Source organism: Pogoniulus pusillus, chromosome 11 (genome assembly GCF_015220805.1).
Source record: "Pogoniulus pusillus isolate bPogPus1 chromosome 11, bPogPus1.pri, whole genome shotgun sequence".
Taxonomy (NCBI): domain Eukaryota; kingdom Metazoa; phylum Chordata; class Aves; order Piciformes; family Lybiidae; genus Pogoniulus; species Pogoniulus pusillus.
The window spans coordinates 14,811,504-14,826,439 of NC_087274.1; the positions used below are offsets into that span (position 1 = coordinate 14,811,504).

At 57.3% G+C, this 14,936-nt stretch overlaps 1 protein-coding gene across 3 annotated transcripts in view; it reads right to left on the reverse strand.

Annotated features, from left to right (window-relative positions):
* Nucleotides 1–13,903, reverse strand: part of LOC135179399 (dynein axonemal heavy chain 9-like) — a 107,711-nt gene extending 93,808 nt beyond the window's left edge. For 2 of the 3 annotated variants that reach the window (XM_064151164.1, XM_064151163.1), the window contains exons 1-8: nt 13,801–13,903; nt 12,913–13,021; nt 12,119–12,266; nt 10,053–10,227; nt 7,438–7,611; nt 6,093–6,300; nt 2,186–2,351; nt 1,116–1,218 (exon numbers count right to left, since the gene is read on the reverse strand). In XM_064151164.1, coding sequence (XP_064007234.1) covers nt 1,116–1,218; nt 2,186–2,351; nt 6,093–6,300; nt 7,438–7,611; nt 10,053–10,227; nt 12,119–12,266; nt 12,913–13,021; nt 13,801–13,869 — 1,152 coding nt within the window. In that variant the 5' untranslated portion in view covers nt 13,870–13,903. Of the gene's footprint in view, nt 1–1,115; nt 1,219–2,185; nt 2,352–6,092; nt 6,301–7,437; nt 7,612–10,052; nt 10,228–12,118; nt 12,267–12,912; nt 13,022–13,800 lie in introns of those variants that run through there. The other variant, XM_064151165.1, reaches the window with a different exon arrangement.
* Nucleotides 13,904–14,936: the final 1,033 nt, after the last annotated feature.

Here is a 14,936-nt window from a genome sequence, read left to right on the forward strand (position 1 = left end):
CAACTGCCCTGCTGGAAGTTCAGTCCACTGAAGAACTAAAGGGCTCTGAGCTCTGGTGAAGGCAAATCACTCTAGTTGGAACAGACACTAACCCAGCTCAGCCCTGGCAGCTGCCAGCTGCCACGAAACACCTTCAGTGACTTCAGACTTTAACGACAGAGAAGACCAGAAAGTGATAGAATGGGCTGGGTTAGAGAGAACCTCCAACATCATCCAGCTCCAGCCCCCTGCCATGCCCAGGGACACCTACCACCAGCACAGGCTGCTCAAGGCCTCATCCAGCCTGGCCTTCAGCACCTCCAGGCAGGGCACATCCACAGCTTCCTTGGGCAGCCTGTGCCTGTCTCTCCCCACCCTCACTCTCAACAATCTCTTCCTCATCTCCACTCTCAGTCTCCTCTCTCCCAGCCCAAAGCCATTGTCCCTTGGCCTGGCACTCCCAGCCCTTGTCCAAAGTCCCTCCACAGCTCTCCTGGAGCCCCTTCAGGTACTGGAAGGCTGCTCTGAGGTCTGCCTGGAACCTTCTCTTCTGCAGGCTGCACAGCCCCAACTCTCCCAGCCTGGCCCCACAGCAGAGGTTCTGCAGCCTCTGACCATCTTGATGGCCTCCTCTGGACCCTCTCCAGCAGTTCCAGGTCCTTCTTGTGCTGGGTTCCCCAGAGCTGGAGGCAGTGCTGCAGGTGAGGTCTGAGCAGAGCAGAGGAGCAGAATCCCCTCCCTATGCTGCTGCTTTCCATGCTCTGGCTGCAGCCAGCACACAGCTGGCTCTGGGCTGCCAGTGACCAGTTCTGACACCAACTGACACCCCCATGGCCTTCTCCCCCAGGCTGCTCTTGAGCCACTCCTCACCCAAGCCTGCTTTTGTGATTGGCATTGCCCTGACTCAGCTGCAGGACCTCGCCCTTGGCCTTGCTGAACTTCAGACAGCTGGCTTGGGCCCTCCTCTCTGAGTCCTTCTGGATGGATCCTTCCCTCCTGTGTGTCAACCACAGCACACAACATGGTGCCACCTGCAAACTTGCTGAGGGGATGCCCAGTGGTGCTCCTCTTGCTGCTGCCTAGCCAATGCCCGGGTGCGTGCCCAGCGCCGTGCCCGCCGCAGCGCAGGGCAGTACCTGCAGGCGAGGGTTGATGGTGAAGCTCCCTGCGGTTGGGTTCATGCAGGCCACATACTGCACGTTTGTGATCTCCTTCAGAGACAGCTTGGTCCTGTCGTACCTTTGGGAAAGCAGAGGAGCAGCAGCAGGGTGAGCACACAGCCAGGAACCTGCTTCTGCCTCACACCTGTCCCTGGGCTGCAATCACAGATGGGGATGGGCTGGAAGAGATCATCCAGCACCAAGCCCCCTGCCATGCCCGGGGACACCTCCCACCAGCACAGGCTGCTCAAGCCTGGCCTTGAGCACATCCAGGCAGGGCACATCCACAGCCTCCCCGGGCAACCTGTGCCAGTCTCTCCCCACCCTCACTGCAAAGAATCTCTTCCTCATCTCCAGTCTCAGTCTCCCCTCCCCCAGCTCAAAGCCACTGTCCCTCGGCCTGGCACTCCCAGCCCTTGTCAAGGATACTGGCAGGCTGCTCCGAGGTCTCCCTGGAGCCTTCTCTTCTACAGGCTGCACAGCCCCAACTCTCCCAGCCTGGCCCCACAGGACAGCTGCCCTCCTCTGTGTGACACTTGACACCACAGTTTGCTGGACTGGAGACTCCTGAGTGGATGGCAGGGCTCTGCTCTGAGGCCAGGCTGGCAGAGTTGGGCTTGAGCAGCCTGGAGAAGAGAAGCTCCAGGGAGACCTTCGGGAGGCCTTGCAGTGCTTCAAGGGCTGAGCAAAAAGCTGGGGACAGAGTTTTGAGTAGGGCCTGTGGTGCCAGGACAAGGGGGGAGGGTTTGAACTGACTGAGGGTTTGAACTGACTGAGGGTGGGGAGAGCCTGGCCCAGGCTAGGCAGAGAGATGGGAGCTGCCCCATGGCTGGCACCAGTGCAGGTCAGGGTGTCTGGGGCTGTGAGGAGCCTGCTCTGGTTGGAGATGTCCCTGCTGGCTGCAGATGACCTTTAAAGGTCTCTCCTAACCCAGCCCACTCTGTGCCTCTGTGGCTCCAGCAGAAGACTCCACACTGTCAACTTCCTCTCCAGCAGTGGAGCTGAACCCCCAGACCTTGCATGGCCCAGCCCAGGCAGCCTCCTACCAGTGGCCATAGTCCAGATGCTGCCTGATCAGTGTGTGGGGCTGCACTGTGCCATAGGCATCCACCTGTGGCATGTTGAGGTCATCAATGAAGTACACCAGCTGCTTGGTGCCCACTGGGCCGTAGCTTCTGCCAGCCTTCTTCTCCAGGGGCTTCTCAAGGGCACCTGTATGGAGGCAGAGGAACAAAGTTCAGTCACCAGTGGTGTCCCCCAGGGCTCAGCAGTGGGGCCTTTGATGGGTGAAGGCACCGAGGCACCCTCAGTGAGTCTGCAGATGGCACCAAGCTGTGTCCCGCTGCTAGAGGGCAGAGAGGCTCTGCAGTGGGACCTGGACAGGTGACAGCCATGGACCAAGGCTCATTGTGTGAAGTTCAACAAGGCCAGTGCCAGGTCCTCAACCTGGGTCACAACAACCCCATGGGGAGCTACAGACCTGGGGATGTGTGGTCAGAAAGCTGCAGCTGGGAGAGGGCTGCAGCCTGGAGCTGTTGGTTGACAGTCACTGAGCATGAGCCAGCAGTGCCCAGGTGGCCAAGAAGGCCACTGGCATCCTGGCTTGGATCAGAAGCAGGATGGGCAGCAGGGACAGGAGGTGCCTATCCCACTGTGTTCAGCACTGGGGAGGCCACAGCTTGAGTGCTGTGCCCAGCTCTGGGCCCCTCACTGGAGGAAGGACTTTGAGGGGCTGGAGCCTGTCCAGGGCAGTGCAGAGAGGCTGGAGAAGGGCCTGTGAGTAGCCACTGGGGGAGCTGGGGAGGATCAGTCTGGAGCAGAGGAGGCTGAGGGCAGAGCTCATTGCTCTCTGCAGCTCCCTGCAGGGAGGTGGCAGTGAGGAGGGGGCAGCCTCTGCTCCTTGGTGGCAAGGGACAGGAGCAGAGGCAATGGCTCCAAGCTGCCCCAGGGGAGGCTCAGGCTGGATCTCAGGAAATATTTCAACCCTGGAAGGGTTCTCAGACACTGGCACAGGCTGCCCAGGGCAGTGCTGCAGTCAGCATCGCTGGGGTGTTGCAGCAGCCTGTGGAGCTGTGCTCAGGGCCATGGTTTGGTGGTGAGCCTGCAGTGCTGGGGGGAGGGCTGGGCTGGGTGAGCTTGGAGGGCTCTGCCAGCCAGATCCGTTCTGTGACTCCCCAGCTGGTTTCTCCACAGCTCAGTGCCCTGCTGGGTGTCAGTGCAGCAGCCCAAGGAGGAGCTGACCTGTGCACAGGACAGGCAGGGCTCAGCTCACAGCACAGACAGAAGCCCCCAGCCCCCCAGATGGCACCTGGGCTGTTCATGGCTTTTTGAGGAGTGTCAGAATCATTCAGGTTAGAAATCATCTTTCAGATTAATTCCAACTGTTACATCAGCACTGCCAGATCCCCACTAAACCCTGCCCCCCAGCACCCAGCAAGGGAGCGAGGCAGCTGCTGTGGGCAGCCAGTGCAACCCCTGCAGCCAGCAGGGACATCCCCAACCAGAGCAGGCTGCTCACAGCCCCACACACCCTGGCCTGCACTGGTGCCAGCCATGGGGCAGCCCCCACCTTTCTGCCCAGCCTGGGCCAGGCTCTCCCCACCCTCAGGGACAAACATTTCTCCCTTCTCTCCACTCTCAATCTCCCTCAGTCAGTTCAAACCCTCCCCCCTTGTCCTGGCACCACAGGCCCTGCTCAAAACTCTGTCCCCAGCTTTCTGCTCAGCCCTTGAAGCACTGCAAGGCCTCCAGAAGGTCTCCCTGGAGCTTCTCTTCTCCAGGCTGCCCGAGCCAAACTCTGCCAGCCTGGCCTCACAGCAGAGCCCTGCCAGCCCTTCCAGCACTGCTGTGGCATTCTCCAGCTCTGCTCCAGCAGGTCCCTGAGCACTGCTGCCTCTGTCCCTGTAAGTGCAGTTCTGTAGCTGTGTCAGACAAAAGCAGCTGATAATTTTGTGGTTCCTTCCCTGAGCATCTCCAGAACAATCAAATCAATACTTCTAAGTGCAGCAAACATCCCCAAGTTCTCTCATCCCCTCCCTAGCACTTCCCAAGCCTCCAGATACTGTGACAAGGCTCAGTTTCAACACAGGCTGTCACAGGGTCACAGAGTGGTAGGGGCTGGCGAGGACCTCTGGAGATCATCCAGTCCAAGCCTTCTGCCACAGCAGGGCCAGCCAGGGCAGGGCTCACTGCAACACATCCAAGATGGTTTTGAAAGTCTCTAGAGAAAGAGACTCCACAACCTCTCTGGGCAGCCTCCTACAGGGCTCCTCACACCAAAGAATTTGTCCATCATGAGCCTCCTGGGTTCTAGCTTGTACCTGCTGTGCTACCACAGGACACCACTGACAAGAGCCTGGTCCCTTCCTGCCCTCCACCCTTCAGGTATTTGTAAACATTGATCAGATCCCTCCCAGCCTTCTCTTCTCCAGGCTCAGCAGTCCCAGTTCTCTCAGCCTTTCCTCCTCAGACTGATGTTCCAGCCCCTTCATCATCCTCACAGCCTCCACTGGACTCTCCCCAGTAGTTCTCTGTCCCTCCTGGACTGGAGAGCCCAGAACTGGACACAGTACTGCAGATGTGGTCTCAGCAGGCCAGAGCAGAGGGAGAGAAGAATCTCCCTTGACCTGCTGGTGTACCTCAGGGCATCAGTTTCAAGCAGGACCATGAATGATCAACAGAAATCATGGAGAACAGGTTCTTATTCCCAACCTGTGGAAGGTTTCCATTTGGTCTGGCTGAGGCTCTGTAGTACTTTGGGTTTAAAAATTGTGGTGAACAGGGATAGTGCTGGGCTGGTGCTGAGTGAGAATGACCCCACCCTGCCCCACAGCTGCTCTGTAGGGTTCTGCTCTTCAGCCTGCAGAAGGGAAGGCTCTAGGGAGACCTCAGAGCAGCCTTCCAATACCTGAAGGGGACCTGCAGGCAGGCTGGAGAGGGTCTGCTCAGAAGGGCCTGTGGGGATAGGCTGAGAGGCAATGGTTTGGAACTGGAGCTGGACAGGTTGAAAATCAGGAGGAAGTTGTGCCCAGTGAGGGTGCAAAGAGACTGGCACAGGCTGCCCAGGGAGGTGGTTCAGGCCCATCCCTGGAGACATTCAAGCTCAGCCTTGCTGTGTCCCTGTGAAGCCTGCTCTAGCTGGAGCTGTCCCTGTGAGTGAAAGAGGTTGGACAAGATGCCCTTGGAGGGTCCCTTCCTGCCCAGTGCATTCTGTGCATCTCTACAGATTCCCATTCTGGTGTTTTTCAGGCCACAGATCTTTTCCACCCCCAGGTTTTGCTGCCTGGGTGCTCTGCAGCCTCTTGGCTTTGCCACCACTCCCAGCCCAGCTGATCCCTGGCACTGACAGTTGCTGCCCAAAGGACTGAGCTGTGCGAAGCAAAATGCTGAATCTTTCCCTTCCTGCAGCCTCTTCTCTCCCCCTTCAACAGAAGCACAAAATTTGACATTTCTGGTAGCAAGTTAAATTAAGTGTTCCAAATAAGCATTTAATGTAAATTTAATTAGGCCTTAATTAACATCTAAAATCAGCCCTTCCTGAGGCCACACAAGTCTGCAGCCTCACAGTGCAGTGCAATTCCAGGCCTCTGACAGCAACAGCAAAGGGACCCTGCACTTGCCCTTGTTGACCCTCATGCAGTTCCTCTGCCCAGCTCTGCAGCCTGGCCAGGTTTGAATGGTTGGCAGCACAGCCTGAGGGGTGCCAGCCACTGCTCCCAGTTTGGGGTCATCAGCCAACTGGCAGCTCACCACGAGGGCACAGCCAGCTCACTATGGGGACACAGCTCACCCCGAGGACACAAGCACCTCACCCTGAGGACACAGCTCAGTCATGAGGACACAGAGAGCCCACCCCGAGGTCTTCCTGCAAGCACCACGGGGCTCAGCCTGCTCCAAACCCCAGCAGACAGCACAGGACTTGAGCGAGGTGCCAGGCAGAAGCCGTTGCCTTACCTTGCAGCATGGCAGAGGTGGTGTAGTAGTTGAAAGGGACCTTGCTCAGCACGTACGCCTCGGCGTCCAGCGCGCGGAGCTTGTCCGCCAGCAGCGCGGACTTGCCGGTGCCAGCGCTGCCCACCAGCAGCAGCGGGCACCGCCGCGCCAGCAGCCTGTCCACCAGGTACCGCAGCCGCACCGTCTCGGCGGTGGGCACCAGGCAGGCCTGCCGGAGACAAGGCAAGCAGGTCAGCAGCCCCCTCCCTGCCACAACCCCCACGGCACGTTCTGGGAAGCAGGAGGTGAGGACACTGCGGAGAGGCTGCTGCTGGTCTCCTCTGCCACGTAACTGGAGACAGAACAAGAGGGAATGGCCTCAAGCTGAGCCTGGGGGGGGTTAGATTGGACACTAGGAAAAAGTTTTTCATGGAGAGAGGGGTCAGGGACTGGAATGAGCTGCCCAGGGAGGTGGTGGAGTCACCCACGCTGGGTGTGTTTAAGGGTCGTTTGGATGTGGTGCTTGGGGCTGTGGTTTAAGCTGAACCTTGTAGAGCAGGGTTCTAGGTTGGACTTGGTGCTCCTGAGAGGCTTTGCCGACCTGGATGGGTCTGTGATTCTGTGATCCCAGCCTCTAGATGGCACTGGGAAGGGACCAATACCAAAGGGCTCCTGCCCTGCATGAAGAAAAGTGTGGCCAGCAGGTCTAGGGAGGTTGTCCTGCCCCTCTGCTCTGCCCTGCTGAGACCACACTGTGGGGCAGTTCTGAGCTCCCTAGTTCAAGACAGCCAGGGATCTGCTGGAGAGAGTCCAGAGGAGGCTTTATAGAGGAGGCTGAAGGGCCTGGAACATCTGTGTAAGGAGCAAAGGCTGAGAGCCCTGGGGCTGAGAGCCTGCAGAAGAGCAGCCCCAGAGGGGAGCTGAGCAATGTTTACAGATATCTGAGGAGTGGGGGGGCAAGAAGGTGCCAGGCTCTTTGGAGTGCTGTCCTGGGACAGGACAAGGGGCAATAGGCACAAACTGGAACACAGGAGGTTGTATCTCTACAGGAGAAGAAACTTGTTTGGTATGAGGGTGCTGGAGGCCTGGAGCAGGCTGCCCAGAGAGGTTGTGGAGTCTCCTTCTCTAGAGAGCTTCCAACCCCATCTGGATGTGTTCCTGTGTGACCTGCCCTGGGTGACCCTGCTCTGGCAGGGAGATTGGAGTGGATGATCTGCAGAGGTCCCTTCCAACCCCTACCCTTCTGTGATTCTCTGATTCCTCATCACGAGGTGCTTGACCTTCAGTGAGACTCCATCAGAGCACCCATGTAAGCCACTCAGACACAGGCACTGCTGCCAGGCTAAGGCCTGCAAGGGTCACCCACCTGTAATGGCATTTCTGGATCCAGTTCAAAGTGGGGGATAAGTTTAGACCAAGGCTCAAACTTCTTTGTCTCTGGATCGATGTAAAAGTCAAAGACTGTGCCCTGGGAGGGAAACTTGATGGTCTTGAATTCTGCCACCCACCACTTGCTGAACTCTACCCTGTGGTCCACAAGCTGCAAGACACAAAGTGGGGCAAACATCTTACCCTGGAGCCCAGTGCTGGGCAATGTTATTGATCCCAGCCCAACAGGCAGGGACTGGACCTTCAAAGCCATTCCCCAGCCCAATGATTTTATCCCTTTCCCTATAATTAACCCTAATTGTTCATTTCCTTCCTTTCTTCTCATCACTCCTATTTATTTACTTCTGTGGTGGGCACCCTTGGTGTGTCTGGGCTGAGGCCAATGGCTCAGCTGGATAAAGACAGAGATGTACCCATGCCTAAAGGCAGCTTTGACTGATTGCTGCAGCCTGCTCCTCCCAACAGCCAAAGACACAGAGTCACACAACTTTAGAGGTTGGAAGGGACCTTCAGAGATCATCAAGTCAAACCTCCCTGCCAAGGCATCTGCACATGGCAGCTGCCTACAGCTGTGGCCATGGCTGGTGGCAGAGAGCCTACCAAAGCCTCTCCTCATCAGTCACACTCAGGCTGAGTTGCAGGCTCCCTTCTGCCTCCCAGCCCCATCCCTCTGCTCCTGAATCCACTGCCAGAACCAAGCTCCTGAATCCAGTTCCCACCTGCTGCTGAGTCCAGGCTGGGCCTTGCCCAGTGCCTGCCCCCAGCAGCAGTGGTGCCAGTGGTGCCATCAGGGGCTGAGTTCCACACTGCTTTGTTTCTCTGTGTCTCTAGCCCCAGGCATTGTTCTTCTCTCCAGCCCAGCTGGCTCACTTTCTTTCCCACCCCATCAGTCTCTCTGCCTCCTTCCCCTTCTCTTCCCTGTGGGAAGCAGAAGGCTCCGTGGAGAGCCTCTGGTGCTCAGCTGGTGCCAGCCCAGCCCTGACAACTGTCAGTGAAGAGGTGAGAAGTGCTGTGAGAAAGGCACCTGTGAGCTGCTGGTTCTAGCAGCAGTTTCTTCCTGCAGCGTGTGCAAGTCTCTCCACCCCACAGCCATTCCATGTGCTTTGCCAGGCCAGAAGCCCAAGGGGGACCACTCAGCACAGTGCCCATGGACTGCTGAGGCTCCGTCAGGAAACTTGAGCCTCAAGTCTGTGTGCAACAGAAAATTCTATCCAAAGGGGAGGAACTTCTTTACTTTGAGGCTGGTGGAGCACTGAAGCAGGCTGCACACAGAGCTGCTGCCATCTCCATCTCTAGGGTCACACAAATCCCTCCTGGGCACCATCCTGTGCAACCTGCTTTGGCAGGAGGGTTGGACTCAGTGATCTCCAGAGGTCCCTTCCAACCCCTACCACTGTGTGGTTCTGTGGATGATCTGAACCAAATGCCCTCTGGAAAGCCTCCTGAGCCACCATCCAGCAGCAGAGCAGAGCTTTGGCCACCACACGGTCAGTGCCCATGACTGCAGCCTCCTGCTGTGGGGGAGGCAGCAGAGCTGCCGTTCTGCACTTTCCTGCTGCTCCAGCTCCTCAGGGCCAGCAGCCAAGAGGCTCCTGCAGAGCTGCTAAAAGCTTTCTCAGGAGGGTGCCCTAACCCCTGCCCGGGCAAAGTGCCCACAGCAGCACTGCCAGAGGTTGCCCATCCTCCCCAGCCCAGTTAAGTGGAGCTGCTCCAGCCCTGCCAGAGCCCTGTGAAGCTCAAACAGGTTCCTGAATCAATCCCATCAGGAGTTCTGCTTCACTCAGAGCCCGCAAAAGGCAAATCCATCATCTGCTCTTAGCCAGTGACAGGCACTGAGCACTGGGAAGCCTTCTCCACTGCTCCTCCTGGCATTTCTGCAACAAAAGGTCAGCCTGAAAGGCACTTTGGCTGCAGAGCAATAAGCAGAGGTTAGATTGGATCACTTTTCATCAGGCTTCCCTTGCTCCAACGGCTGCACCTCACACCTTCAGCCCAAACATTTACAGAGCTTCACAAGCAGCAAGGCACAGTCCAGCCTCAGAGTTAGTGCTCCACAGGAGTGCTATGCCCCTGCTCTGCTTCCATCCTTCTCAGGCTGTCCCTGTCCAGCTCAGGCTGTGCTCTCTGTGGCACTGTCTGCACTTCAGGGCAGCCTGGCACAGCCAGGGGATGCTAGCAAGGAGGCGCTGATGGGGACTGCTGTGGGGATTGGTCTTCTCTCCCAGAGAACAAGTGACAGGACAGGAGGAAAGAGCCTCAGCTTGCTCTGGGGGAGGTTCAGGCTAGACATGAGGAACAACCTCTTTCCCAAATGGGTTGTCAAGGCCTGGCCTAGGCTGGTGGAGTCCCCATCCACAGAGGGCTTTTGAACTTAGAGATGTGGAGCTGAGGGCCGTGGATTAGTAGTGGCCTGGCAGTGGAGGGTTAATGGTTGGATTGGGTGATGTGGAAGGTCTCCTCCAACCAAGACAATTGTGTGGCTCTAGAAAAGAGCCTTAGGAAATGGCATCACAGCTCTGGAGGGCACAAGACCATAACAAAGAAGACAAAAGTCCTGTGTAAGAGATGCTGAAGAGGCAGCTCTCTTCTTACCTGGTCTTGAAACAAAGACCCACCGAAGGCCCAGACAGCAGCAAAGACAAAGTAAAGCTCATAGAGCTCCTTGGGACAGTCAGGAGGAGTGTTCTGCTCTGTCAGCAGGCACTCCAGCAGGCAGCACAGCAGCTGGACCAGGCTCTGCTCAGGAATGGGAACGATCCTCTTAAACCTAAGGGAAGGACATTGCAGGCATGGAAAACACAAGCAGCTGCAGCAGCACAGGCACCGACAGCCCAGGGAAGCAAGGGAATCATGGAATGGGTGGGGTTGGAAAAGACCTGCAAGGTGGCCTGGGGGCACCACCACCTTAAAGTGACAGATCCTGTACACTCAGCACCCAGATTCAACCCCTTGCAGACACTGGGCAGTGCTCAGGGGACAACACAGACCAGGCAGAGCAACATTGAGAGCAGGTAAGCAATGAACACAGGTGGACCCATGAACACTCTGGATTCATGGATTCACAGAATGGGTTGGGTTGGAAGGGACCTTCAACATCATCCAGCCCCAACCCCCTGACACAGGCAGGGACACCTCCCACCAGCCCAGGTTGCTCAAGGCCTCACCCAGCCTGGCCTTGAACACCTCCATGACTGTGCTTGGCAGCTCTCATGCTCAGCTCCACACTCAGGATTTTAAATGAAGGTGCACAGGTGGGAAGCAAGCAGAGGATGGGAGAGAAGCTCCCTTAGTCAGATTGGTTTGGGCTCTGCTTTGGTCAGTCCTCACCACAGCATGAAACGAGAGCTTCTCCCTAGACACTCCCCAGGGACAGCCTTGTTCAGCATCTTCAGTGACCTGGTGAAGGGATGCAGTGGACCCTGAATCAGTTTGCTGTTGATCCTAAACTGGGAGCAGTGGCTGGCACCTGTCAGGCTGTGCTGCCAGCCAGTGAGACCTGGCCAGGCTGCAGAGCTGGGCAGAGGAACCTTGTGAAGGTCAATAAGAGCAAATGCAGGGTCCTGCCTCTGGGAAGGAACACTCTCCTGCAGCAGGACAGGGGAGGGAGGAGCTGCTGGAGAGAGCTCTGTGGAGAGGAAGCTGGGAGACACCAACTTCCCATGAGCCAGCAATGTGCCCTGGTGACCAAGGTCAATGTGGCCCTGGGGTGCATGAAGAGTGTGGCCAGCAGCTTAAGGGAGGTTCTGCTGTGCCTCTATCCTGCCCTGGTGAGGCCCGCTCTGCAGTACCACGTCCAGTTCTGGGCTCCCCAATTCAAGAGGGACAGGAAAGTGCTGGAGAGAGTCCAGGGGAGGCTGCAAAGCTGCCGAGGGGCCTGGAGCAGCTCTGGGAGGAGCAAAGGCTGAGAGCCCTGGGGCTGAGAGCCTGCAGAAGAGCAGCCCCAGAGGGCATCTGAGCAATGCTCAGCAAGAGCTGAAGGAGCTGTGGGGGGCAAGAGGCTGAAGCCAGACTCTTGTCAGTGGTGCCCAGGGACAGGACAAGGGGCAGTGGGCACAGACTGGAACCCAGGAGCAGGAACTCTGTTCCATCTGAGCAGGAGAAACCTGTTTGTTGTGAGGGTGCTGGAGGCCTGGAGCAGGCTGCCCAGAGAGGTTGTGGAGTCTCCTTGTGTGGAGAACTTCCAAGGCCAGATGGACATTGTGCTGCTGGGCAAGCTGCTGTGGGTGCCCCGCTGGAGCAGGAGGTTGGACTGGATGATCTCCAGAGGTCCCTTCCAGCCCCTCCATGCTGGGATGTTGTGATAAGCAGGAACCACAGCTTATGTGTGGGAACAGCTCTGAAGCTAATTCAAGCCAAGGAGCTCCAGGGCCCTTCCAAATATCCAAGCTCTTCACTTTCACTGTCTGGATGAGGCCTTGAGCAAGCTGTGCTGGTGGGAGGTGTCCCTGGGCATGGTAGGGGGTTGGCACTGGATGAACTTCGAGGCCCCTTCCAACCCAAGCCATCTGTGAACCTACGAAGCCAGTGGTGCTCAGGCTCTCAGCAGCAGGGAGGAACCCAGACACGTCCATGTGCAGCACAGCACAACAGTGCTGCTCTGGTCGGTGCAGAGTGTGCTGCCCTCTGCAGCGCAGCAGGCAGTCAGTGTGCAGGGGTACCTTGTCCTGAGGGTGTCCAGGCAGCTGGGCAGGTACTTGTCAAAGAGGATGCTCAGGTTGGCTCGTTCAGCCTGGATCTCTCTCGTGTCGATCCAGCTGCTGACAGGGGCGCTCCAGCCCAGGTCCAAGGGGTTGATGTACAGGATCCCTTGGGCCCAAGGACAAGGAAGCCATATGGTAAGGACACAGCACATTGTTCCTCACTCCTCAGCTCCTTCCACACCACTAAAACCCTCTGCAGTCCACCTGAGTGCCCCATTACCGACCCCTCTCCTGCTGCGCTGCAGAGCAGAAGCATGAGCAGAGCACAAGCTGCAATCAGGACACCAGGACATCACTCAAGCTGTCCAAAGTGCAGGCCATGGCCTTGCCTGGCTCACCTCATTGCTCCAGGCCCCATTCCTCCATGGGCATAACTAAGAGACACCTTCATTCCATCCCCCAGCCTTCACCAACATCTCCAGTTGAGGAGCTCTTTGGGCCAGAGCCTGTGCACTGCTGACCACATCCAGGCAGGGCTAGGCACAACAGGAGGCCCTCTCTCAGCAGTGCTGGCCCAGCAGCAGGCAGCCAGCTCTGGGTGACTCCCCAAGGTGCTGACAGTTCCCCACCTGCACTGGGGTCAGGAGCTCTTCACTGTCCAGCTATTTCAGGAATCTAGCCTGCCTACCAAAGGCCTACCAGGTTGGTGGCTTTCAGGAGGGACCAAGCTGGCCAGCAAGAGGCTGGTTAGCAGCACCAGGTCCTGCTGAGCCCAGGCAGAGCCCCCGTGGGCAGCTGAGGGCAGGACTCACCTGCCCTGGACACAGTGGCAGGGGTGGCTGCGCGCAGGTGGCTGACCTCGAAGAGCAGTCGCATGCTTGGCTTCAGGGGGATCCTCTCATTGCTTGCCAGGGTCAGCACCTGCAGACAGACATAGGCCAACAGACAGACTGACAACTCCACAGGAAGAGGAACTAAAAGCTTCCAGCATTTTGCACTGCAGTGCTTGGCTGCAGCCAGCACAGCTCCTGCAGGGCAAAGCAGCTACTTTCAAATAGAGGACCTCGAAGGAGGTCACCAACTCTGCTGCAGGCAGGGGGAGAGGGCAGGGGTAGCACCCCACTCCATTTCTTACAGAAGCACATAGAAGCTGCCCCCTCCTTGAAGGTACTCAAGGCCAGGCTGGATGAGGCCTTGAGCAAGCTGGGCTGTACCTGCCCGTGGCAGGAGGTTGGAGCTGCATGAGCTTGGAGGTCCCTTCCAGCCCAGCCCATTCTGTGAGTCTGTGAATCTCCCCACACAGAGCAGCTGTGCCTCCCTCTGTAACTCATGTCCACAGTCACTGACTGCTTTGCGTGAGGAGAGATCTTCAAAGCTCCTCCAGTCCACCCTCTGCAGCCAGCAGAGACATCCCCAACCAGAGCAGGCTGCTCACAGCCCATACACCCTGACCTGCACTGGTGCCAGCCATGGGGCAGCTCCCACCTCTCTGCCCAGCCTGGGCCAGGCTCTCCCCACCCTCAGGGACAAACATTTCTCCCTTCTCTCCACTCTCAATCTCCCTCTGTCAGTTCAAACCCTCCCACCTTGTCCTGGCACCGCAGGCCCTGCTCAAAACTCTGTCCCCAGCTTTCTGCTCAACCCTTGAAGCAGTGCAAAGCCTCCAGAAGGTCTCTCTGGAGCCTTCTGTTCTTTGTTACCTTATTATCATCCATCACAGTATTAAGTGATTCAATCCACATTGGATCAATATCTCCATCCAGTACCATCCACTTGGGTCCGTCGTGGCTGATGTTCACCAGCTCTCGCATGATGGATGAGAACAGCCCTGGGGGGGTGACAGGAGACATTGAGCTCTGAAGCTGCCATGGCTGCTAACAGTTCTCTCCAGTGACCTGCTAAAAGTGATCCTGCTCAAAGCTTTCCTCCAAAGCCTGCAAACCTCCCTGCATCCTCCACCCCATCCACATGGAGCCAGACTGCTTTGAAGAAAGAAACTTTTATCAGTTACCATCGCTGCAGATGGTTGCAGACCTACACAGGAGCTTCACTCCCACCCAGAATCTCCGAACCATAGAGTTGGTTGGGTTGGAAAAGCCCTCTGAGACCACTCAGTACAACCAGCAACCCAACCCCACCATGGCCACCAAACCATGACCCTGAGTGCCATGGCCACACCTTTCTGGACCACCTCCAGGGATGGGGACTCCACCACCTCCCTGGGCAGCCTCTGCCCATATCTACAGAGAGAAACTGAGGTGTAGGAACAAAAAGAGATTGATCAAGGAGACAAGATCACAGCAACCCTGCCCAGGCCAGAAGTGGTGCTCTCCACTCTAAGAAGGCCATTAAGGGCCTGGTGGAAGTCCAGAGAAGGGCAACAAAGCTGGGGAAGGGTCTGGAGAATAGGGCTGGGGAGGAGCAGCTGATGGAGCTAAGGGTGTTCAGCCTGGAGAAAAGGAGGCTGAGGGCTCCTTTGCTCTGCAGCTCCCTGAGAGGAGGCTTCAGTCAGGTGGGGGTTGGACTCTGCTCCCTAGGCTCAGATGACAGAACAAGAGGAAATGTCCTGGAATTGTGCCGCAGAGAGCTAGGTTGGAGAGGAGGAAAATTTTCTTTGGTGTGAGAGTGGTCAGGGATTGGCAGAGGCTGCCCAGGGAGGTGGTGGAGTCCCCATGCCTGGAGACGTTGAAGAAAAGTGTGGCCATGGTTTATTGGCCGTGGTGGTGCTGGGTTGATATTAGACTGGGTGATCTCAGAGGCCTTTTCCAGCCCAAAGGATGAGGGAAGAGCAGATACTCAAAGGCAAAAGGAGGCAAGGAGCACAACAGGAAGAGAA